Source organism: Bombus vancouverensis, chromosome 8 (assembly GCF_051014615.1).
Source record: "Bombus vancouverensis nearcticus chromosome 8, iyBomVanc1_principal, whole genome shotgun sequence".
Lineage (NCBI taxonomy): Eukaryota > Metazoa > Arthropoda > Insecta > Hymenoptera > Apidae > Bombus > Bombus vancouverensis.
This window is the reverse complement of record NC_134918.1, coordinates 1,445,997-1,472,469: the sequence shown is the minus strand read 5'-3', so window position 1 is coordinate 1,472,469 and position 26,473 is coordinate 1,445,997. Positions and strand designations below refer to the sequence as shown.

General features: G+C 48.9%; 1 protein-coding gene across 1 annotated transcript in view; it reads right to left on the bottom strand.

Moving 5' to 3' along the window:
* ds (dachsous cadherin-related 1) overlaps positions 1 to 25,121 on the bottom strand; it is a 213,136-nt gene extending 188,015 nt beyond the window's left edge. Inside the window, exon 1 of the mRNA XM_033347991.2 lies at positions 23,326 to 25,121. Within this exon, the coding sequence (XP_033203882.1) occupies positions 23,326 to 25,020 (1,695 nt within the window). The 5' untranslated portion in view covers positions 25,021 to 25,121. The remainder of the gene's footprint in view (positions 1 to 23,325) is intronic.
* Positions 25,122 to 26,473: the final 1,352 nt, after the last annotated feature.

Here is a 26,473-nt window from a genome sequence, read left to right as displayed (position 1 = left end):
CGAAACGCGGCAACGGTTACTCGTAAATGATGGAGGAATTTAGGTGGAATCGCGGAAAGCAACGCTAGTTGTTAAAGAGAACGGAGGATGCGCGCAGTGAATGCAGCATCGAAGAGCGATCGTGGGCGTGTGGCTGCGAAGCCTTGGGCCTTCGGTAATGCACGGCGTCGACGCTTTCCGAGTAATATCGAGAGCCAGTTGATTGCTAACCATAACAGTACTGGCGCCCGGTTCAGAAAATAGCGGATCGTCGGATAATACGCGTTACGCGTACCAAAGATGTTGCATTCGGATAAGAGTTTCATTTAGTCCGTAGGGTAACCATATTAGTCTCGTGGCGAGATGTTTCCCTATAGCTTCTGTTAATACGTAGAAATATTTTCGTTACTTGGATCAGTGGAAAAGGGTTACACAGTGAATCAATTTCACAGGTAACCAGCGCGTCGTCAATTAGGATCGTGCGTTCCGCCACGAATATTCTTCGAGCTTTGTTAATTTTACGACAGGGAATCCAGTCGTAAAGTATAGCTCGAGCTCGCTTCTACCGCTGACAGAGAAGGAAAAGGGGCGGCAGGTTTGAACGAACATCGATATAATTTCTGCGACTCTCGGTTCGTCGAAGGAAATGGAATAGTTCATCGTTGGAAGTCACGTTCTGTCCTTAGAATTTTCAGTTCTATTGCATTGGGAAAAATAGGTTAAAAAGGAAAAGGGGCCCGTCGACGCGTTCCTCATCCCTTTTTTCCCGACCTTTGTTGTTCTTTTTTCAGCCACCTAAGAAAGTCAAAGATGGTTCTTCGCTGCCAGACACGGTATCCCAGCATCACCGGTATTCGTGATTCCGAGGTAAAGGAACGCGCGACAAGGTTTCCAACTTAAAATTCTTCCTGCCCTCTTCGTTCTCTTTCTTTCTTTCTCTCTTACCGTTTCTTTCTCCCGTCCTCCCGTTGTATCTCTGCCATGGGTCCTTTCCAGCCTCCTCGTTACACCGAAGCATTTCGACCAGGTAATGTCGAGGAACTCCGTTTTCGTTCGTTCAAAGATCGTGTATCCGAATTTGGATTCAGTGGCAAATAATTGTTGCTAAATATATTCGATCGTAGCGAATTACGGTTGTAGAAAAGGTACGCGATTATCGCGTGACGATCGCTCTTCGAGATTTCGATAACGCGGTTACCCGTTCGTATATTGTCCAAACGCTGCTCATAGATTTGAACAGTGTCACGCGTTATTAAGAGCGACGGTTTGAGACAAGTGAGAATTAAGGAAAGCTTCGCGCTTGTACGAGTCTTCGAATTTGACACGACGCTGCATAACAACGGATTCACGGGCTAGGAAACTCGATAAATCGTAAATTCCTTCGGCTGGATAACCCTTCGTCTCGACTTTCCTAGATCTCTCTATGACTCTCTGTAGCGAACGCTTTTCAAGGAACGTCTTAACGTTCTGAAACCACCAAATAATTTCGGATTAAGCTTCTTAATACCCCTATCGATTTAAAATTATGATGAAAACGATATATATCGGTATTAAAAAGCGGTACCGCGAATAAGCACATACCAGTTCCATTAATATCAAAAACATCCCGGTAACTAGTTACCGAACTATTTTCTCGAAATCCGTTTAAACGTTATTTGCTCGGCATACATCCTCGTAACTATGAAAACTATACTATATGATAACATCATGGTACATACTTCGAGATCGGTATAACGACGATATTCGTCGCAGCGAACACGAATTCTACGAAAGAGATCGCGCGAAATAACGAAATGACTCTCGCAGCGAGAGATCAACGTCTACATTTCTCGTTTCTTTCTCCTCTCGTTATCCGATCTCCTTCCAGGCCTGTCGTACCAGTACACGTTCGTACGTAGTTACGCACACGACTACGTCGTTAGCGCGATCCGTTAAGGAGCCGGTCCATAAATTTGCGATTCGCGAAAATATCTCGGTAAACGGGCAATTAAGATATCGAGAGCGAGAGAAAAGGATAAAAGTGGAGCAACGATAGGAAGTAGGAAAGGTGGAACGCGTGAGAAAGGAACGACGCGAAGAAGCGAATGTACCAGAAGAAACCTAGAGGATAAGAGGTTGTCTTAGCGGGCAGCCACTAGCTACCAGTCACGAGAACATTGCGCGCCAGACGCTCGTCTAGCTTTAATTACGATGCCGTGTTTCAACGACTTCTCGAAATAGGGAAACGGTGCGACTTCGAGAAGCTACTACATATCGCGGATCGGCGTAAAGTTCTCTCCTCCTCTTTCCACGTGGCTATTTGAATTTATTTCTCGGTCTTCGTCTTGTACATGGTCAGGCTCGCGTGCACTGTCATCCAGTCCTGTGACCCGTTCTCTTCCTCTCTTCGTCCTCTCTTCCGCGTTGGACACTCGTTCCTTCGCTCACTTTCTCCACTTCATCGACTCTTCCCTTTCCTATCTCACCTTCCTCTTTCTTCTCTCTGTTTTATCGTGTCTCTTGTTTTGCAACGCGCGAAACAAATCGCTCTCGCGCAGTCGGGAATTCGCGACCTGCGACAACCAGCACGAAAGTAGGACGGTCGGTACCCGCGTACACACCTTGAAAATCTGCATAAAGCTTCGCCCGCCGCTCCATTTTAAAGGCTCTTTCGTCCCATGCGGCCGAACGATTAGATAGATTATCGATAATTAAGTCGCGTGCGTTATACGCAAAGGGGAGCTATAAATTTCCATTTTGCGAGCGTCCTTCAAGGACTCTCTATACACTTAAAAAAAAGGCATAGAACGTGTGCGACGATCACGATCTTTGTCAACGGAGACAGGAGATATGCGCGACGTTCTCGGATCGTTCGATATGAAAGTTCGATTCTAGTTAAGATTATGCCTACCTGGGTCGAGCAATCAAGCGCGATAACACTGGATACAACGACACCTACCTCGTGCCTTGCTCTTCGATCACGAAGCGGCAACGTCCGTATCGGCCGGTGACGGTGCGAGTAAAGCAACTTTGTAGTGTCGTCGAGAAAAGAGAAAAGTTGGCCGATGGTAGAAAGATTTCCGGGAAACGTATCCTGTGTTTAGTTGCTAATGCGCTTGGCTCGACAACAAAGTGACATCGGGCGCGTGAGATTAAAAATCGAAGAATCGAACGAGGAAGGAGAGCGACGTCAATCATGACGGATCATACAGCGACGCGGGAATCTCGCGGGGCTTTAGAACGAACCGCATCGAGTCCGTGAGATCAGACGCGAGAATCGCTGGAACGAACTTTATTTCCTTGTGACAGTGCTGGTAGGTCCGACCGGTCTGCGTCGGTGACAGACGTTAAAGTATTAGCCGATTGCGCGTATCCGATGTCCCTCCGAACCAACTTGGAGGTGGTATACAAGAACGAACAGTCGAACGGGCCAGCAGAAAGAGGAAGAGTAGAGGGAGGAGGAGGAGAAGGAGGGGAGGAGGAGGAGAAACGAAGAAAGACCGTTCCTCGAGCCACCCACCAAAAATAAAATCTTCTTTCCCACCCGTATTTTTTCTACTTCTCTCTTGCTCTGCCTCCCGTGTCCCCTCTGGCAACAAGACCCTCTTCCTCGATATCCACCCACAAAAATGCAACGACCGTCATTCCTCAACCACGTACTCGTTCATGGACGGGCCCAGAACCTCTCCGTATCGCGCAGATTCAATGATTCTTGGTCTTGAAAACTCCGCAGAGATAAGTCGAAATCGCGACGACGCTCCACAGTTTCTCGATTTCCCGTCGACCGCGTTTCGCCCGATTACAAACGTCGCTGCTACAAAATGTCGCTGCGAGCACGTGCCCCTGGATGAACGTCGAACATAGCGTGAACCTGTCGGCCGATATAAACAAGATCCGAGGGTCAGGGTAAGGATCAAGTTCACGAAATAAATACCATAAGTTATGCCGATCTGCGAAGAAAGAAACGGCCGCGACTAACAGAGACTAAATTCTACGATTTAATACGATCTGCTAAAGTGTCTCGCGACGTGACCGCGCCCGCTTTTGCACCTTCGAAAATCCCTTCGAAATGCTCGTAAGTCCACGCTGAACCAAGGCTGGGTATATGTACATACCGAGTATTCGACTACTCCACCGATCGGTTCTCTGCGGTTCGGGCATTCTTGACCTTTCGGGTCATCCGGTGACCACCGTCTCGCTCTTCTTCCCCTAAATTATTCGAAGGTAAGTACGGGAATCTGATTCGTACACTGGCGTGCGGCGATTGGAAAATACGTAAGTACGCGAGAAACGTTCCAATGAAATATGCCACCGCTTCTTTTGTCACCGCTTCTCGACCTTTAATATCGACTCTGTTCACGGAATTACGTATACCTACCGTTTCGGGCGAAGGAATTTCTGGATCTCCGAAAGATCATAGAAGATGTCCGGAACGACAACACGGATACCGTTGGTAACAGATTCAACGCAGCAGCGGATATTCGGAGGCGTAGACGATTTTTTGTATTACGACTCTACGCTCCTCTCTCCTTTCGATCCGTTCCTCTGTTTCTCCGTTCCTCTTCTTTCCTCTCCGTTCTTCTCTGCTCTTCAGCGCCCTGGATCTTTTTTTCTCTCTTCCCGTTATACCTGGCCAAAGCCTCGGGCAGGTAACTATTGTGCGCAACAAAGCTACACTTTTCTACCCAATCCCAAGCCTAATGGATAATTAATTTTTGATAAATCGCTCGTTCGTGACTGGCGTCGACGAACGTACTAATTTGTTTTTCGATTTTTCACAAAAGCACACAAACTTTAGCCGGTCCTTTCGATCGTCCTCCTTCGTCTTTCATTCCTCCCGGTTGCGCTCTTTTTATTTAGGACGACAACCTCGAGATTCCAAGACCTTTTTCAAATTCGTCGAGGTACCAGCCTGTCAGGATGCATTAGGATAATACGACGAACGACTGCCATAAACTTGGGAACTCTGGTCGAACGGTAACTATCGTAACCCATGATTTACACAAAATCTTCTTTCCTCTCTTTTCCGCTTCGATACGTCGTCGTTGAGACTCTTAAAGCGAAATAGTGGACAGCGAGTCGGTGGACAACGACGCGAGAAACGGGTCGCATGCGCAGTGGTGAAAAATCGTACGCCAGGATACACCGTGTATCGACATTGTAAGGACATGTAGGCGAAAGAGTCGAGAGTTAAGAATTTGCTCGAAGCGCTCGCGTGGCTACCATTTCACTCGGCCGTCTCTTGGTTGCGCAGCGTGCACGCAACGCTACCGCACGCGGAAACTCGCTCGCGGAATCACTACCGTCCGATGATTATTATTGTGCAAACAAGGTACGTACACGCACGTTATTCCGATTGGCCGGTACTTTTCTGCCGAACGTGCATAATTATTCGTATTCTCCTATAATTTTTCCTCCGAGGCACGTACCCTCGACGTTCGGCGATTCGCAGTTTAGATACATGGGTAGATAGAAGCACGGAACATCGCCAACAAATTACAGTCAACGGGGACAAATACAAACGACGATCGGTTTCGTCGGCAAGCAGAGGATTTTTCAATGATCCCAATATCGGTTTTAGCCGACGGACTCAAGACCGATGCAAGATTTAAAGCTGCAATTTTACTAGCCTATTATCGGTCAGCGGTCTCCCTGTTTGGCCTCTCTAATCTCCCCTGCCACCTTTCTTTTTTTCTCAAATTCTCTCAACGCCACTCGTGCCATCTGATCCTTTGACTTTACCCTCCCCCTTGATCGGTATACCAACCCTCCTCTTCCTCTTACTTCCTCTTACTTTCTATCCTCTTTCCTTTGCCACGAGTGCCAGCTACGTTATTTCTTCCTCTCCTACCTTTCTACATCTCTTCTACACCTTTCCCTCGGATGCACTCGCTGTATTCGATACGCGTTAACTACATCTGCCTCTAAAAGTAAGTCTACCGCAAACTAAATATATCGCACATCACGTTCGAAACCAAGTTTCCTTTGGACGTGACACGGCGTGACGCAACGTACGAAAGATACGAACGAAGGAGGAATCTATATTTTGTTGAAAATGTACGTGGGAGAAAGGGCGAGTGATAACGTTTGACGCGGATGTTTGGTAGCGCGAGAAAATCGTTGGAATTGGAAAGGCAATTCGCGGACGGCCTACGCGTACGAATTGCCTCTACAACGTTACTTTACACTACCTACTACAGAGGTACATCCCTCTCGAGTTTATTCCTCCAAGCGTTCCGGCTTATTGTTAGAGAGGCAGTAGATCCGCATTAGCGTACTCCTACCGCGGTCGAGAGGGATCCCACTCTCGTCCCCCCCATTCTTGGTCTACTGGTTCCCGTTCCTTTTCTATCCACGTAATCCGGTCCGAGGCGGTCCTCGTTGCTCCAGCAGGAAGCGCGAGAAAAGAACGACGAAGACGGGGAGAGCTCGATGGATAGAAAAAGAGAAAGGAGTTCAGAGTTCTCGCTCGCACTCGCATAGCATCACCGATGCCTGGTATAATTAATACGGGCCCCATGGAATGCCGGTCGCCTCACTCTCTTGGCCCTTATCCCCTCTTTCCTCTTCCCTCTCTCGCCTCTCATTCGTCCTCGCCGCTCATTCCGCCTTCTCCTCTTACTCACTCTCGTCTCCTCTCTTCTCTGCCCCTCGTCTCGTACGCTCCTCTCCGACCCGTACACATCCGACCAGTTTCCATGCTCTCACCTAGGTCCTAGTAGGGACCTGACAACCCCTGGCCAATGCTCGGAACCCTTCCACTTCTCCGATCTGTCTCCTCTTCTCTTCTCTTCTCTTCTCTTCTCTTCTCTTCTCCTCTTTTCTCTTCTCGTCTTTCTGGGGACCTCCGCCGAAAAACTCGAAAAGTGGAGCACGCGTAACGACGACTACGAACGCGTCGCGCCGACTACAATAACCAGAGGGGTGGGTCTCTTTTGACAGACCGACTCAAAATATTGCTGCCGTATTATCCTGCAGACCTCACAGAAGCGTAAACGTGGCTCGCTTAAAACGTAAACAGAAGCTCTGCTCCATTATATCAAATGTTACGAGAAATCCTTTCTAATTCTACCAAAATCGCCTTGACGCATCTCCTTGCGTGCTTTCGAAATTATCATCGTCGGGATATCGAGCAACGGCCGGCCAGGAAGATATCGTCTCACGACGAATCGACGTCAAATTTTGGGCGAAAGAGGAAAGAGGACAGGAGGGGAAAAAGAAATATAGAGAAACGAAGAACAGAAGTCTGGATTGGGCCAGGCGGTTCTCCTTAAAAGGCGGAGCGCCTTTTCTCTTCCCTTGACTTCGTCGTTTCGTAACCAAGCAGCGAGCGAAGGTTCGTTCTTCGTTTAACCGAGCGGCGAGTGCACTTTGCAGGTTATTACATCTACACGAAAGTTGCCCGCGCTTCGGTTCACCGGTTTCTCGGCAAAATCGTACCAGCGCCACTATTGAAAAAATCCAAGAATCTTTTCGAATCGGTTCGAGCCTCGTCTTTCCTAAAAAAGTAACCTAACCGTCCGGCCAAGCGAAAGATCAATTTGTCGCCACTTTATTTCGCTTTATTTCAAAAGTAGCGATGGGTTACTGCTATCCGCGTCGCGCATCGACTAGAAACGGACGAAGAAAGAAGCGAAGGAGATGTTCTCGTTAGTTAAAATGCATCGGTACGAAGACGCAGGAAGAACGCGACTACCTTTCACTCTTGGGAGTTTCTTTGAGCCAAGGAGCTAATAAAACCGACGTGTTCCTTTAAAGGAAACGAAATCGAAAACGTTACTCTCTTTTTCACGTTCGAAGCAGGCTTAGCTCTTCGTGTTTAGTACGAAATTCGCTTTTACATCTTTCTCCGTTTCTGTCGCTCTTCCCTTTCGATGCGCGTGCCTCTCTGACTCTGGTTCGGTATCCCGGTTTCAATGTTTATTCGTGCCTTGTTCTCGGATCGGTCGCGCCTATCCCTCGTCTCGATGTTTCGTCGGCCGAAATTCAACTTATCGCAGGTCAGTTTGGGAAGAAAGGCAGATCAGGCAAGGTAGTAAGCGAGAAAAAAGGGCAATGGCGAAGAAAAATGGGAGTCGGCTGAGGAGGCGAGAGGCGAAGAATCAGATAGAACAAATAAAAATCGACGACCTGTCGAGGTTAAATTAATTCGTCGAGTCGCAAAAGGAAAGAAGGGGCAAGGGGAGTGTCGACAGGAAAGACTATGGTCTTAGGTAATGCACACGGAGCAAAGTTACCGATAGATAGGAAACTTTGCTTCTCCACGTTCGATCGTTCGACGTACGAGCACGAAAAGAGAAAAAGATCGTCGCGATTTCTTGGAACTTTCTTTATCCGTCTTCGGACGATAAGCGAGCAAAGTTCGGCGCGAGTTCGAGCGGCGAAAGAGTTTCGGCGGGTCACTTCGCCACCGAAGAATAATCAAGTTGCAAGCGACTGTGCGCAGGTCTTTCGAATTTCTCATGACTCACTATCAGGATCATTATTATGCGTTGCGTCGGCAAACGAACAGCAGCGCGCGATGCAAAACGAGCGTGGGTGCAAAAAGTCACAAGGGCCGCAGCGTACGTAAAATTAACTTAATTTCCTCCGATGACACGTCAAGACCTTTGCTTCTCTTTTCCAGTGTATTCCAGTTTTCGCGTCGTTCTCCTTGAAAAGCGTTGCACGCGAACAAGGACGTGCCCGATGGTTGCCTCCCAAGTTTTAATTGCTTTAATGTCAGCGACGACGACGACCACATGGCGCTTGGGTCGTTCGTTAAAGTGGATTTCACTGACCTTAAATAGCCGACATTCCTTGACACCTTCGCTTTTTGGTCCGACCAGTTGAAATAGCCAGAGCAGGTCGTAAAATTCGAAGATAATTTCCGTAGGTCTGTCGCTTTTTCCCCGAACAAAAATCTTACCTTTTTTGGCCGCAGCAGTCAAACTAAGAAAGTCAACCATTCGTACCGGAGTCAAAGAACCTTCGTAGAATCTCGGGAACGCGCGGTACGCGTCTCGGCACGAGAACCTAAGTCAGCCTGCTTCGGATGAAAGGATCAAAGCAAACAAGCATAAAATCCTTGTCTTCTAGAAAATACACTCTTGCGATTTAGATCGAGCGACACGGTATGCCAAGAGATGCACAGCGGAGCTGGCGGTGGATAAATTCGGTACCGCTGACAAATGAGTTTGGGCAAGTGCAAGTGAAATGCAGCCGCAAAAAGTTGACTCGACCGTCCGCAGTGGCACGTCGCGCCACTCCGCGCCGCGCTCCACGGAATGGAATATGGGCAGTCGACCGGCGTTCTCTCTTTTTCCGATCCACCGTGTCCTCCTCTTTCTTCGCCTCTTTCTCTGCTTCGTCTATTCGTCCATTAGATTCCCACCGCACGGTCCTCATCGACATTATTCACGGCTATGGTTTTTCGGAACGAAAAGAATGGCGCAAGCTGGGATGGATAGCTCGTAGCGCTATGGTTACCTCGCCCTCGAGACTAAAACGTTCCCGCGAACGCAGCTGCGTCTACGCCTAGGGTTCGGTTCGGTCCGAGATTCGTGCAAAACGAGAAAATCCAAGCAATTCTCTTGAATATTAACATCGCTTGAGTAACGCGACGTCTCGTTGGAGAGCGTGAAAAGATAGGAGGTGTGTAACGTAGAGAGAAAAAAGCGCAGAGACGCGATCGAGTAGCTCACGGTCACCAGAGAAAGGAGGAACGAAAGTCGAGCGTGCGAGGAGAATAAAACAATAATTCGTATAGCTCGGACCCTCGCGGGATAATTTATGTCGCTGCGGTAAAATTAACGCGATTAGGCAGAGCGTGGTAAGCGGACGGCCTGTTGAATGCAGCGTACATCCCATTCGGGATCGGCGGCTAAGACTGTATGATAAATAACACGGGGCTCATATGTTACATGCCGTGTACAAACGAAACACATGTGCGGATCGTAAAGGAGAAAATCCCGATGTCGGACGGGTTAGAGAGAAAGGGAGGAAAAGAGAAGGGGCGAGGAGGGCGATAGGGGGGCCGATGTGAGTAACGAATATCTGATAGCGAATCCTCGGCATTTCCAACGTATTCCTCGGGTCTGGAGAACGAATGCGGGCCTCTCTCGACAACGCGGGGTCCCCCGCACGTTCGCCAACCGATGTCACGGTATTCTTACCCACGCACTCGTCCCTGATCACTAGCTCTACGCTCCTGAAGCGTGCTTCGAGTATCCTCCAACGTACCCCGTCAAAAACTTTCCAATTTCTCCTCCAATCTCCTCGAAATCGCAGTCTCTCGGAGCTTAGTGTCTCTCGCCGCATCGCGTCGTTAACGCGAGAGGAAAGAATCGATCAGGGAAATTCGCGGATGCGTTTGCTTTTCCCTGTACTTTCGCTTGCTCGTTGACTTGATCGATGACAGCTGATTTCTATTAACGCGAGTAACCGCAGTTCGCAGCTTCTTAGAGCCGTATGAGAAGGGAACGTAAAGGGACAAGAAGATCGAAAACGACCGCTAACTTAGTCGGTCGAGCTACCGCTGAGTATTAATAATTCATACTTCAATGTCAACACCGTTTTTAATTCTCGTATCTCCCCCCATAATTTCGGGTTAACGTTTCACTTTTATCGAGCAGCTTTTACATCGCACGGTTTTATATGCCGCAAAGTATTATAACGTCAAAAGCGTGTAATCAAATTTTGAAGCCTGGCGACGTGAAAAAATGGAATCTCGTTTTTATCTCACACGGCCGAATTTTCGCCAGACGAATTCGAAGGTGCGTGCACCAGAATATTTATTTTCCCCTATCACCGGTATCGTTCGGTACGCTTTTTTTTCACGGAAGATTATCTCGGTTGTCTCGTTTTCAGCGATGTTCTTTACGGGAAAATTAACGCGTAAGTTCGGAAGCGATAAGAATTTTGAAAAAAGCCAGGTCGGAGAGGCACGAATTCGAGGAAACACGTGCCATAATGAAGTATTCCTTTCGTCAGCATTTGGTTACGGGGCGTCGGCGGCAGTACGGCGGCGGTGTTGTTCACATTCGAGGCCGTACGCGCGATGCAACGAGCGGGAAAGAGACAAGGAGAGAAAGGTGGACAGGCCGAGTGACTTTCAGTTCGGGTTACACGAGTTGGAAACGGTATGCGCGTAGCTGCTTCATTCACGCGACGCACACTCTCGCCTCTCGCATCGGCAATCGAGAATCGACGACAAGAACACGCTCAACGACTACGAGACAGAATCGCGCGTTCGGAATCCTTTCGAAATTCCAGCGTCCCTGCAATCTTTCATCGAAGTTTTGCCAACTACGTGAAAAACGAAACGCCTTGCTACTACTGTAATTAGTATATACATGTAATAATTAGAATTACTACATATTATCGGTGGATAGTGGCATTGACCGATCTCCTATAACGGGACAAATCCACACACGGGATACGTAAATACGCTCTGACACCGTAACGATTTATGTACAGGAAGATTCTTCCGAGCGAGTAATTCCGAATTTTTCCAGGAATTTCGAAGGAAAGAAGCTGTGCAGCAGCTCTAAGGCAATCTACTTCTGACCACTCGTTTCAGAGGACTGTGTCCGAGTAACGGAGGGTCGAGTTACACCTTGACCACACAATGACTGTTGTTGGCTGTTGGTTACTCCCCGCCACGAGAAGCGTGTGACTTAAGGCCATCGATCCGAGATATAATCGAGAAGGAGCAACGATCCTAGAGAAAGCGGCGCGTTCGCGCGGATGTTTCGGAGAAAAATATTTTAATAACAACTGACGATCCAGCCCCATTCCACGGGTTCTAGTTTCCTCGAAAGGGTTTTTTCAACATACCGAGAATACCGAATCGCGTGCCGTTACGCGCGCACACGCGACACTACTCGCGACGTATTATTGAAAACTATTTAAATAAAAATATCGTTTCGAAAGGGGTACTACCAGTTGCTTACCCGTCTTACCGGTTTACAAATACTGACGCGCGTCAAGTTTGATCGAACCGCGAATATTATGCGTGACGTATATGGTGTTCAATATATACGCACGCACGGATACATACTCAAAGGAGGTGACGTACACGCGCGGACATCGTGAACCAAGTCCGCTACAAAGTGTACATCGAGCGACAGGTGGTCCCTCGATCCCTTCTTCTCCAAAGATTTTGCCGAGCTTGTTCCTTCACCATAAAATTCCTCGTGTCGAACAAAGGGAGCAAAGGGACGGACGAAGACAAAGAGGGAAAGTACGACGCAACGACGGCAGCACGGAACTATGTCTGAAAATTGGCTGGCTAATCCTTCGATTCTCTCGAAACGGTAAACGGTATCCCGCGCGTATCAAGATAATGTTCAGACAGGCGTAACAGGAAAGCATCGAAGAATAGCGGAGAGAGATGGCTCGCGATACATGCCTAAAATCAAGGAAGCCATGGGAAGAGAGAGAATGCCGCGAACATCGCCAGTTGCATTCCGACCTCTTGCAGAAACTGTATTCACGTTGCCAATATTACGGCCGGCAGCATCCACTGTCGGATCACTTTGAAAACTTCCTGGTTCTAAGCGTTCGTTCGCCCCGCATCGGGATCATACTTTCCCGATGTTTCCGATCGGCCGAATCGAAAATCATACACTTGCTTCCAACATTTTTCGTATTTTTCATTAGATTTCAACGAACCGCAGGTATTCGGCGTTTGAGCGATGCAGCCGCGATGCGATCGTAGCTCATGACGCATATAAGCCACGCGCGCACCTTATAAATCACAAGAATGTCGTATTACGTGTAACACGCTTTCGAGCCACGTCCTTCCAATTGTAATAGCGCGCGTGCTTATTCCAAAGATACGAATGCCATTTACATTGTGCGCAACTATCGCAACTTCGCCTACGAGAAGCTAACAGATCGTGGCAGATACGAGAGTGTGCGTGTGTAGATTAAACCGATTCCCGGGAAGGTATATAAGCTAACCAACCACCTGCTGTTAGTCTGATGCCCCTCACGACGTATCTTTCTCTCCATACCACTTTCTTTTATTCTCTTTTCTACTGCACTTCCCTCCTCTTTCCGCTTCTCCTCCTCGCCGATCCATCGACTCTTCCTTCTATTCAAACGTATTACAGCATCGCGCGCGCGCGCGCGTGGTTTCTCATCCGGCGAATGGATCAGAGCTACATAGTTATGCAAGTCGAAAATTCTTTCAGGGACGCAGCAAGGTCGTTCAAACGACCCGCTCGACGATAATATCCGAATTGACCCCTTACGCAACCATATAAAATGTTTTTTATATTATGACCAAAGACCGACTCGAAAGTTATCTCACGATAAATCCCATGATTCGTAGAAAGGCGACGATCCAAAATGCGAAGGTCGAACTTCGTTATCTCGATAATGACGAGTTACGCATTTTCAATAACAGCGATAAATATCGCAATTCCATATTTTTATACTGCTTAACTGGAACGATCGCAGTAGATAGCCGGACGGTGAGAAAAGGGGAAGAAAGGGAAAAGAAAAGGAACGAACGCGACCTATGAAATAACGTAGAACGAGAGGGCAAAAGCGTTGAATTAGCTACCGCTGGGCCTACCATATTTTTCTTTCTGTTCGGCTCAGACCGCTGAACCGTTCAATTACAGAGAGCAAGAAAGAGAGAGAGAGAGAGAGATCCAAGGATGATGCAACGTAATAACGCGACGCGGCACTTCGATTTTACCGAATTAATTAGAAGCAGGTGGCTAATCGATCGTTACCTTGTTCGACATTACCAGCTTTCGTGGTAGATCGCCGGTCGATAAGAAGAGAAAGGAAAACGAGTAAGCGGAATGAAATCGGACAGACGAACGGACAGGGGAGGAACTCGTTCGATCGAGCGCACCTAAGGATGAACGCGATCGAGTGGACTGACCTCCATGATAACTTTTCGACGATATCTCTCTTTCTCCGGAGCGGAAACCTCCAATGCCTGCAGTGGCCGGGGAACGCGGAAATGCATCGGTTCGCTAAGAGTAAGCGGTCAACGGTATATAGGCGGCCGTTGATTGAACGTACACTTAATTAAAAGTCGACCTCGCCCCTGGCATTCGTTTCATCGCCGATTAGTTGCTCGTTTTTGTTTACCGAGACAGAGAACAACCGATTATCAACGCACCCTCTCGCACCTTTCTCGCACCCTCTCTCCAACGAGCTCGTCGGACGAAACTCCCTCGGTTTTCGTCTTTTCGAGACAACGTTCGAACAGCGGCGCGGAATATCGCGACTCGAACCAAGACGCATCCTGGTGATTGATTCGCGAGCAGCAGAGATCGGCGACGACTGGCTCGACTAACATTAAGCCTGCTGCTCTTCGTTCTCCTCACTCGGAAATTTATCTGACTGTTAAATTTATTACGGCAAACCAATTACAACACACACACACACACACACATGTACACATAAATACGACTGGGACGCGCGTTACGTGATCGATAATTCACCGGTTATTCGTTATCGAGCGAATATAAATTTGCCAAGAAACGAAAAAAAACCGGCTCCCGATGTTTCTAGTTAGCCGATCCAGGACGATCGGTGTATCGTCAGGCTCGAATCGAGACTGCGAATGCTCGCACGGTATCTCGTTGATTGGTAATCGTTCTAATTAAAAGTGTACCTCCGGAGCTGCGCGTTGTCCTCGTTTGCACTTGGTTCGCCTACCCAGCGATTTGAATCGTTCAAAGTGGTCACGGTATTCTGGTTGTTCTATCGGGCTACTAACGACATAATCAGAACGCCTTAGGCGCTTATAAATTAGCCATACCGAGTTCCTGGATTACCCTTTTCATCGGCTGCAAAGCTTCTTACATCTACCGCGGGTATGATCGACAAAATCCGTTAATACATGCGCCTATATGCCGTTGTCCGCTAATACGACGCTTCGCTCCCCGCTGCTTTAATCGAATCTGCTCGAATCCAAGTGAATGGCCACGTTGCATGTACTTACACAGCGTACGATTCAACGCGTGAGAATGAACAACGAATATTTTATATCATTTTATATTATTCATACGGGAAATAAAATAAGCCGTTTGGCACATAAGATAATAAAGTAGGGAAAGGTATTAACACACATATATATATATATGAGATATAAGAATAAAAATAAGTTAAAGTATACGTTCCAGCGAGTGTTTCAGGCAGTTTTCAGTGTTTAAGGTTTGCCTAAATAGATCTATCTTTGCATGAAACGAGTCGATACCATCTAGCATACGATTAAAACAATTAAATTAAGTACGAGTTGTACGATGTTGATTAGCGTGGAACAAATTATTATTTCCAAAACATTCTAAAGGAGCATTAAGAGAGAACTGTCGAATGATATTAGAACGGGAAATAATGTTACTTGACTATTTTACTCAGTCGAATTTTCGAATTCAAATATTACTCTCTTTTTGCTAAGAGTCGATAGTTCAAGTTATTGAGAATTTCGCCACTCTTATGAAAGAATAACGGCATAGGTCTAACATCATGTCTGGCCGTTAGTCTAAAGAATTTCTGCTGGAATTTTTTCTACGTCATTTATGTGCGAAAAACAACAACGGCGAGATCAAATGAGACAAGCATATTTTAAAATCGGTCTGACCAGTTGACAGTATGAAGTCTAGAGTAGAGTATAGATCCGCAAAAATATTCGGAAACACTATAAATAAGATTGAAAGATTTATAATCACGGGAGATTAATACTCTTATAATGTGCCATAAATGTCAAATTAGATGTAAAGATAATGTCTGGGTCCTTAAAACTGCTTAGAGTGGATAAAGAAATAACATTTATAGCGTAGTTATATTTGTGACCATTTTTCTTACGACTATTCCAAGTATGTACGCGATACAGTGGTCACGAATGACGCGATTTTGAATAACGTCGAATTGCTGCTAGCTATTTTACGCAAGAAAGGAGGCAAATCGCGTGGTGTAGTAAACGCGAATGAGAAGATACTCGCGTACGGAAGGGAAAGGCTGGTAAATCGATCATATATTACAAGTAACAGAGACTCGATCTCGAAGTAGATACATAGTACAAACGATTCCAGGAAACGTAGTAGACACGTTACGCTATAATTATCCAGCGTGAAAGTAAATTCATAAGCCATTACGCGTACGCCGATAAAGCGAAGAATTCGCGACTCGACACCAACGTCTGGCGAGAAAATAAAAAGTTTCATGCGTATTCACTCGGTAGCCGGCAGACCGATACAGACCTGTTTTCGCATAACCAACGGCGCATTCATGCCGGACGCGAATGTGAATTAATAAACAATTAACTTGTCAGCTGCTCCTTAGACTTATAGAATCTAATAAAATGAACCGCTCGCTCCGACGTTAACACGCGGAAACGTTTGTCCGTTTTGGACAAAATGACGCGGCTACAAGAACGAACGATGTCGAAGTTCGATCGTGATATGGCGAAAAATCGATCGTCGCGTCGCTCGTATGAAATATCTACCAGATAAGTGGATACTTGGGTTACATTCAGAGAATTTCCCAGGGTTTTGGCGTGTCCGTCGCGTACGTGAACCTTTTTCGCGTCGGCTCTGTATCCGGACGTCGTTCGAAAGAATCGATAAGGCGAGTTATCGAAGATCGTATCGATGGAACGGCGTAACGACGAATTTCCGTGGAAGGGAAGCGATGATTAAAAAAGTCGGAGAAGAAGGAGGCAAGGAAGGCGGCAAGAGAGATGATTGGTGCAGAGTGAGAAGAGAGGCGCGGATCCTATCGGAAAGTAATTACCGGGCCGGTCGTGCGGTCGTAATTAATCAAATTCCGCGTAGGGATGACGCGACGAAAACGAATCGGCCTCAGGCCAGGAGAATCCATTAGCGAAACACGCGTGTCTCGTGTGTATTATTTCGCGCAGCTACACGCTCCAAGAAGCGAACCATCGAACGAACAAACGAACCAGCGTACCAACGAATCGACCAAAGAACCAACCAACCAACCAACCAACCACCAACAACCTATCGAACGCGTAGTTGCTGCTGCATTAGCCCGACATTACCTTCCACGTGACGCACGATCCTTCGATGTTGCACCTTACCCGGCTAATTGTGCGAGCCACTCTCCCGTTCAGCAGGAGAACCGTGACGGATCGGCGGGTCAATCGAGGTCGTCACTCGGCCTATCTCACCGACTGCCTCCTCCGCCGCCAATTTACGCTCTCGCTTTCCTACGAATTTTCTCAAGCCTTTTCAAACACGGAAGAATTATCAAGCGACCGCTTATCTACAGTCTCGACTCGTTAATCCTTCGTACCCTGCGACTCTGTCCACGAAACCTAGTGCCTTTTAACCGCGGCAGCTTTTCTACCTTTTCCTTCGCGATGCATTCGACTTTAAACGCGAGACGCCGATCCAACGAAGAAAATATCTAGGACAGGCATACTTGCGAGTAAAATTACGCGTTCTATCATCCATCAACGGTAAATTTAAACCAAGATCAATTAAACATCTTTTTTGCCCCTGTCATGACATTCCACGTATAATTCGCTAACTTTATAGGTTAACATCGATCGACTAGCACACAAGCTAGCACGATTCTATCGCACAGAGAAAACTGTCGCCTCGTGAAAGAAACGTGTATAGCATGCATACGCACACTTTTCCAATGTTGCTGGCAGTCGCGTGAACGAGTTGTCTCTCCGTCTCCATCTCTGAACAGTGAGTCGAGCGCGTGTGCACTTTCCCGGTGCAACGGTCGCACCAAGTGCATTGGAAAGTGCGGCTCGCACGCTCGTCCCCCTCCCCTCCTTCCCCTTTTTCACGTTTGGTTACCTGGCTTATAGCTGGCACCGATCTGCCTACCGAGCGTTCGCTTTCTCTCCGGACGCCTTGATGCATATACCTACAAGTATATACGCACTTATACTCGACTTCCCTTTCGTCTCGTGCTCGTTTCTCCATCGTTTCGTTAATCGTGGAAGAAACGTGACCGACAGCCTGCGGCTTTCCGATCGAGGCCGACCGATCGATCGGATTTCTCGTTGGAACGCGGGGATCACGAAAATTCGACCGGTCGACAAATCGTAATCGCACGTGGAAAAAAGGAAAAATTTCGCAATGCAACGTTCGTGGCTCCGCGCGAAGACATTCAGAGGAGTTTTAAAAGAAAAAAATTATGATAACGATCCCCGAGTAAAGTTCAATCAGCCGTTCCTTCTACGCTCAGCAAAGTTGTATGTTCGCCGTACACGCTTTGGCATGCAGCACGAAATCCAAGGTACAGAATCGTCGTCGCCGATATCGCTCTCTGAATCGACAATCAAAAGCTGCGTGTGCAGTTATGCGCCACGAACCAACGCGTACCACCTCCATCGAGCACGATAGTTCCGAGGGAAAAACCAGTCATCGTCGGAGAAAGCAACATTTCTCGCGACTGTAAAACGCCACGCGATAGCGTCTTATTGAATCATTTTTAGCCGGTTGAACGTTACAACAGATATCGCGCCGTATTATCGCGTCGTCCTGTAGAGACTTCGAGAAACGCGTGAAAACGCAAGTAACAGATCAGTTTGGCGAAAATCCTCGAATCGATGAAAAGTTGCGAGACGCTTACGCGATGCGCGATATCCACCGAAAGAGAGATAAGGAAGATACGTCGACGGTAAAAACAGTGGTGTCGTATCCGATAAATCGCGTGGGTAAACAACGCTGACAAGATCGCATTTGAGGAATCTGAAAACGAACAAGGCGACGATTTTACCTCTGAGCAACGTACGATGTCCTACGATCGAAAAAACACACGAGCAACTAGAGTATCAAAGGGCACGTGCATGGTACATACATACACACATACACACATACATACGTACATACGGAGAAGCCGATGCAGACTCGCGATGGGGAATTCGTCATCGTATTCATCGGTATGCGACTTGCACTTTGTAGCCGTTCTTGTTAAGCTACAAAACACCGTAAGGCAGCTCCTGCGAGAATCTGTTTGCTCGATGGAAACCGCGAGGACAAACGGTCGCGCGCGATCGTCTCGTAGCTCACCACCCACTAACAGAGGAAGAGAACGTTGAGTAATCCAGGAACATACGAGAAACTTGATAACCAACATGCTCGTTTCTCCGAGCTCGTTCCATTCGCAGCTACGAGAAAATAACTACGATTCCTCGTACGATGTCCTAGCGATCTCGTTTCCCATTGTCACACGATTACCCACGATTCCCGTTCTTCTTCCCGATCGATTCCCGATCTCGTCCTCCGCATAGATTCTCGCTCGTTACCACGCCGACGACTTTCTAACGTCCTGAAGCTACGCGATCCGCGAAGCTAACCATCGTGTTTTCATTCGGTGAGAGGTAAAGCATTTTCTCGACGACTCCGATCTCTATTATTCCAGAAACGGAGTCGAAGAATGGCATGCAGAGAAAACCTTGGTGGCACAATTACGCGCCGGTTACGCAATTTCACGAGTCGCGAGATGGGACAAAAATCGAAAGCGAAGAAAATGCGTGACGAGGGACGAACGATGGCGGAAAGATATCCAGCGTATTTGCTAGTCGCGAGTACGCGTGACGCCAGATTCGTATAGCGTAGATCAAGGGGAAACGTTCTCGTGCATGGCGTCCACGGCGCGGCGCGGCGTCGCTTCGGCCAGTGAAACGGCAATTAAAAAAGCGAGAAAAAGGAAGAAGCACGCTTATGATTGGATACAATCCTAAACGACGAGGAATAAAAGGAGCAAAAGAGAAGAACCGTGTGGTTGTTCATAGCGCGGCGAAGTAGAAGCGCTCGGAGTATAGAACCGCGATCGCAATGTAGCGCGATGCGAGAGCGAGAGCAGCCGCGCGCGGTGGCTGCACCGACCGGTGCACGCGAATGCATATACATATATCTCTGCCTCGTCGTTGCACTCGGGAATGCGGTCTATAGCGCGTAGGATCGAGAGCGGACGAGCGAGCAGAGCGCGGCCAGAGAAACAAGAAGAAAGACGACGACGTCGGACAGAGAGACGAGGAAAGAGCGAGAAGAGCCGGCGGACGAGGACGATGGAGTGCGCGGGCGCGGACGCAAACGCGAAACATTCTGAGGCGAAGAAAAGAGAAGAGAAGAGAAGTGAAAAGAAGAGAAGGAGACAGAGGAGAGCGTGCACGGCAGTCGTAAACGGCAACAATTGCTGCGGGCGTTGCCACTCGAAAGCTCGAGTGCCTAATGCCAGATGTCAGACGGTGGTTAGAGTCATTACGGTCATCACTTTGTACCGCGATACACGATGTATACCGGCTGACCGATGCACCGTCGTCGTGCGCGCATCTTTTACCTCTAGAAACGCGATCCATCCGCCGATGCAACTTGGCCATCTTCCCGATCGCCCTATCCTAACTTCCCCTTTACAGACCAGTCGTGCCGTTTCCGTTCACCCATCGATCCTCCAAGTCGCGTGGCTCTCTCTCGCCCACGAAAAATATCGAAACGCGGTACAACGGTATAATCCTGCTGACCAGTATTTCCCTTCTCGTCCGTCCTTGAAAAAAAAGGCTGGACTCAAAGTCGGACAAAAGGATCCGCGGTTTAATGATCCTCGGTTGCCAGTTAGGACGGATAATGGAAGGCTTGCAGGAAGATGAATCGGACCCGTGACCTGCCACGTAGTATAGAAAGACGGATACTCGGCCGATGGATGCGAATAGTTTCGCGCACGAACGCGCACGGTCTCTCATACGAGCGTAGCGCCTATTTACGCGCGTGCAAACGCAAGCGGAGAAAGGGCCAAGCTCGCCGAACCGATACGGTGGAATCCAACAGTTCAGAATCTTAGCGGGGCGCTAATAGTATCGAGACAATTTAAACGGAGAGAGGAGAATCGTTCCTCTCTCCGTTGGGGAAGACGAACGGAAAGGGGTGAATTGCGTGTGGGAAACGCGAATGGATTCGATTCGCGGCATCGGTGGGGTTCTTTCGAAACCCGTTTTCGAGTTACATAGGGAGAACGTACATACGCATATACATATGTATGTATGTATGTATGTATGTATGTCTGGTCTCTCCTCGCTGTTCGAACCGAGTAGAGAAACAAGACAAACATCGGATAGAGAGGAAAGGTGAAACATGCGAGGTTACGAGAAGGAACAAACGAGAGAAAAGAAGGCGAAGAACCAAAGGGGTGGAGCTGGTACGAAAGGGGATGGAGCGAAAAGAAGCGGCCGGTTCGGGTTCGAAAGACGGGTGGGAGAGGCCGACGAAAAATCTATAATTATAATAATTACAGTTGAGCGGGCAACAATTATAAATCATCATTGAACTAGGCAACGAAACACCGATAAAATATATATCGTACGAAAGTTTGGAGCAGACGTTAAGATTGGGTCGCGGTGCGTGCACGTGTATCCGGCCGCCTACCGAATACGTCCGTGTACACTGTACAGTAGTGTACACGCGGTCTACCACCCAATTGAAAAACGTAGTAGTTTATTCCTCTCAATTTCCATCGGCATTCGGCATTTGGTGCACACCGGCACGAGCATTCACCGCTTCTCCCTCGAATGCGGATGACAATCCAATTGAAGAAAAAAGAAGGCACTAGTTTCGCTCAGTCAGATGGACAGTCGCTTGTGAGAGGAAGGAGATCGAGGGAAGGATTTTTCTCCTCTTTTTATTCCCTTTCTCTTCCCTTGTCGCCGCAATGCCGTAGCTTCCTGCCCTTCTTTATCGCTCCCATTCCTCCGTTTCTCTGTCGTTCGTGTTTCTCGTATCCACACGACCAACACGGATCATGAACGTTATGAACGACAGACGCTTCGTCGCAGCACCAACAGCGGCACCGGTAACGATTATCTCGCCGCGGTCTTGCGAATCTCGAAGCGTTGCAAATGCGATCGCCCGCGTTTATCGCGCAAAGGGTCGTCACGTTCGGTGTTTGACGCGTAAAATTTGCAGTAGAACGTAGGAGATTTCGATCGAGTGGAAAGAATGGCTCGGTTATCTGCAGCGATCCTTGGTTAGACAAACCGCAGAAGCGCGTAACAATTTCGTTATCTTAAGCGAACGAAAATATAGATATAGTATTACTGTCAACGATTACGACAAATGTAAGACGATCGTCCTTAAAAAGGGTCAACAGATAAGGCGTGCGCTCGCGTCCGTGCCCGCCCTCGACCTCTCGTGAGCGACCAAGCGCGTAATCCGTTTCGTGGCCACGGCACGTCGTCGATTCGTCTTAAATTTCAGAAATGCACGACGAGCTCGCACCTCGCGAATGCCCGATAGCCCGAGCTAGTTTGCCTGCATCGAGGGTCTAGAACGGGATCGTTTCTCGGTTGTTTGGAGCGCGCACGCGTGTTACGCCAGCTTCGAAGATCGGTAATTGCACACCGTGCAGGTATACCGATCGCGAAGACGCTCTGCTCGTAAAGCAACCTCAGTGTCGAGAGCAACTTGTTCTTGGCCTAACACCGCTTCGGGGAAGAGCATCTCGCCGCTGCCACAAAGAAAACTCTCGCAACAGGTTTCCCTGCGCAAGTGGAACGCGTCCCTGGCACGTGTGTTCTTCGAGCGTTCGCCATTGCCAGCAGCCACTACTAGCTGCTACTAGCCGCTACTAGGATCGTCGAGCAACGCGTACTTTTCCAGCTCCCTCTCGATATTCGTACAATACGCTAGCCTTTTCTCATTCATCTTCTCACGTTTCCTCGTCGTGCTGGTACGCATATTCTTTGTGTGGCTCACAGTGGCAAACGCACAATAGAACGCGCGTCGCATGCCAATAAACGTGCACGCGGGTTTATTTCGGTTCCGTGCCATCGTCCGACAGTTTGGAACCGCGAACCGTCGATCACGATAGCGCCCACGCAAGCGTGCAGCGTCGAACGAAGAACATCGATCGATCGCGTGTCGTCGAGAATATTTTCTATCCGATATACACGGTTCCCTGCTAATTGCTAGAGGGCGACGGAGAAAACCTTTCATGCGCGACGCGATTCCAATTACGAGTTTCCCAGTGTAAAGCGAATACGTGGCTCGCGGCGCGACCAGTGCCGCGCGCTGCCCTTTCGGCCGATTCGCACATTTACCAGAAACCTTTTGCAACATAGTGGCAGCTTCGCGCCGAGAAGCAACTTTACGCAAAGTCGATTTGTGCAACGATTAAACAACACACGAACCTATTGGGAATCGTGTGGCTTTCACCGATCAGAGACACGCTGTGCCATTCGACGCTATCGATTCGCGCGGTACGTTTCGCGCAGGAATTCGTCGTCGATCGGTGTCGACGCGATGACAGATCAATTATCCTGCCGAACGATCAACGGTGCATACTACGTAAGTAAATATACGGCGGTACTTACGATATCGCCGAAGGTTACGTAACGCGATGCGATTCGTGCAAACGAACGAACAAAGAGGATTGTCTTACCTTGAGAAAGCAGGAGCCAACGGGCATATCCTCCGATACGGTCGCGTTATACAGCGGCTTCTCGAAGATGGGCTCGTTGTCGTTGAGGTCATGGACGGTAACGCGCACTGTCGCGCTGCTACTTAACGGCGGACGACCCGAGTCGGTGGCGATCACTATTAAAATCGGCGCAGGGTCGGCTTCGCAGTCAACGTGAGTCCGCGTTGATATCAAACCGGACGTTTCGTCGATAACGAACCACGTGGAATTGAGAAGAGAATACTTGATGGCGGAGTTGGCACCTTCGTCGAGATCCGTGGCCGTTACCTTCAAAACCGGAGTACCCGGTTCCGAGGCCTCCAACAGATGGGCTTCGTACCTTTCCCGGCCGAATTTCGGAGCGTTGTCGTTCACGTCCGTGACGACAAGACGAAAAGTTCGAACGGCTCGCAACGGAGGTGTTCCCGCGTCGGTCGCTTCCACAGAGAGATCGTAAACGGGCTTTTCCTCACGGTCGAGCGGCCTCTCGACCACCACCAGGTATATAATGTTGTCTCTGGTAGCCAGGCCAAAGTGTCCCTCGCCGCCGGTCAACGTGACGGTAGCGTTCGAATATTCGGTCCTCGAATCCGGATCGCTGACCGATATCCTAGCGACGAATTCACCCGGCTGGGCGCTCTCGCTGATTTTCGGTGTCGCATCATCCGACAGGAAGATCACAGTAATAGCGGGTTGATTGTCGTTCACGTCGGTCACGCGAACCGAGAGAAACGCGCTCGCCTCGAGAGGCTGGGCGCCGCGATCACGAGCAACGATCACTAGCTCGTGTCGCTCCTTCGATTCGAAATCTAACGCCTTGTTCACGTAAACCATGCCAGTCTCTGGGTCGATACGAAACATCTCCTCGCGATCCGATTGTCGCCGATTAATCGAATACTCTATGCGGCCGTTGTCACCAGCATCGCTGTCTGTCGCGTTCACCGCGAGTACCGGCGTCCCGACGGTCGCATTCTCCGCAATGCTGGCGACGTACCTCGTCTGATTGAAAATCGGCGGATTGTCATTTACGTCCTGTACCGTCACGTTCACGTGTAGCCTCGAGCGAAGCGGCGGAGCGCCACCATCCAACGCCTCTATCACCAGATGATACCGAGAGCGAGCCTCGCGATCCAACGACCCGGAGTTTTGCAGATCCAAGTAGAGAACGCCATCGCGACCTCGATGTTGGGACAGCCTGAACGCATCTGCGTAATTTCCGGAGACGATCTCGTAGCGTTGCGTCGAGTATTGGCCGAGATCGGGGTCCTTGGCAGGCGGCAGGGCGCGTTTCGCGTCGCGAGGCGAATTCTCCGGAAACTCGACGTCCACGTGATCGACGGGAAAGGTCGGCGCATTGTCGTTCTCGTCGAGGACCTTCACCACCACTTGAATGTTTTGCGGCAGAGCGACCAAGCTGTAGGACGGTCTGGTTTCGCGATCCAACGGCACTTTTGTCCTTATCTCGCCCGTCGCGTGATCCACTATCAAGTCCGAATCGACCGCGGACCCGGAAACCGACACGATCAAGTACGGTGGACTGTCGGCATCGATGAAACCCACCCTGGTACCTGGCCGAGCGTTCTCCGAAACCTCCAAGTATCTTACGAGTTCGGACCGTGTGCCCGGGGCGAGAACAGTCGCTCCCAGGACGAGGAACAGTAGTAGCAGGTGCCGCATCCTGGGGCCTCCACAACCGCCACCGCCACCGCCTCCACCTTCGCCTCCGCCGTCCTTGGCTATTATCTCGATCTTTTCATTCCTAAATAATGGATCGTGAGAGGACGCGGCACCGATCGATACCTCCAAATGTTCTTCATACGGCCAGGAAATCTCTCTCTTCCTCTGTTTCTTGTCGACAGTCCGCACGCGTCTCGTACGGTCGGATGTTAAAAAACCGGCGGAAGAAAGCACGAGTACGCGATCAACCGACACATTAATCACCCACTAGCAGCACCACCACCAACCACAATCACGTTTACCCTGGTCGTTTCTCTCGTAAACACTTGCACTCCTAGGAATTACGTTCGACTGTGCGTTCGCGCCTATATCCCACAGAACCGATACAACCTGCCCGATCCTTGCCAACGAAGCCAAACGTTTCGAAGGTGATTGCGCTAGATTATAAACATGCCGTTTGTAACGACTCGCGCGATATCTCCTTGTGGAAATTCCTTCGGTAGATACGAGTTTATCCGACCCCGTTCCACCTTTATTCTTCGTCCTCTTTCCTCCTTCCTATCGCTTCCCTTCCTTTCTCTACCTCTCTCTGTAGCAGGCTGTGGTATCCGCGCTGTCCTCACCTTTGCTGGAATATCTTCGCCTCGAGATATCGTACATTCCTCGCGTTAGATCCACGTCCGATAACTCGACGATCAACACGACCGGTCGCGAACCCGGTGCGATCGTTTCGCGTCTGGAACGCCCTTCATGTCTCTCTCACTCCCTCTCTCTCTCTCTCTCTCTCTCTCTCTCTCTCTCTCTTTCTACGTTGAGCTTCTGTCGAATTTCCACCAAAAATTGACCCTTCTCGATCACGATTTGCTACGTGGATTGATTTTTATGCCAGCAGCAATCTCGTTGTTCCTCCTTGTTGTCTCATCTTCCTCGACGCGTATTCCATACGCCGATTTCCTCGTCGTCGTCTTCCTCCACTTCTGTCTTTCGGATTTGAGAAATCGTCGAACGTCGTTGCGCACGCACGTTAACGACCATGTAGAACGAGTCGGTCCAACGAACGAGCCGAGTCTCTTCCTTCTTCGTCGCCAACTTGTTACTTCTTACTTCCACCACTGCTGTGTATTCGTGGCAAAACAGCACCAGTCACGGTCCTTCCGCAAAAACTGTCACACGCCCGACACACTATAACCTATACGAGGACGACGAATCACGAATCACGAATCGCGAACCATAATCGACGTCACGCGCGACGAGAAAAAAAGATTATAAGATGCGCTAAAACGACGAGCTTGCGAATACACACGCTGGATACGACCTTCCCGTCGCGTATCGTAGGACGTTTACTCCGAACCACTCTCGTGATAGTCTCCTTTCGCTTCGATACACCCCTCTCTCGGTTCCCTGTTTATATGTTCGCGATCCGAATCGATTCGAATCGCTCCGAAATCACACG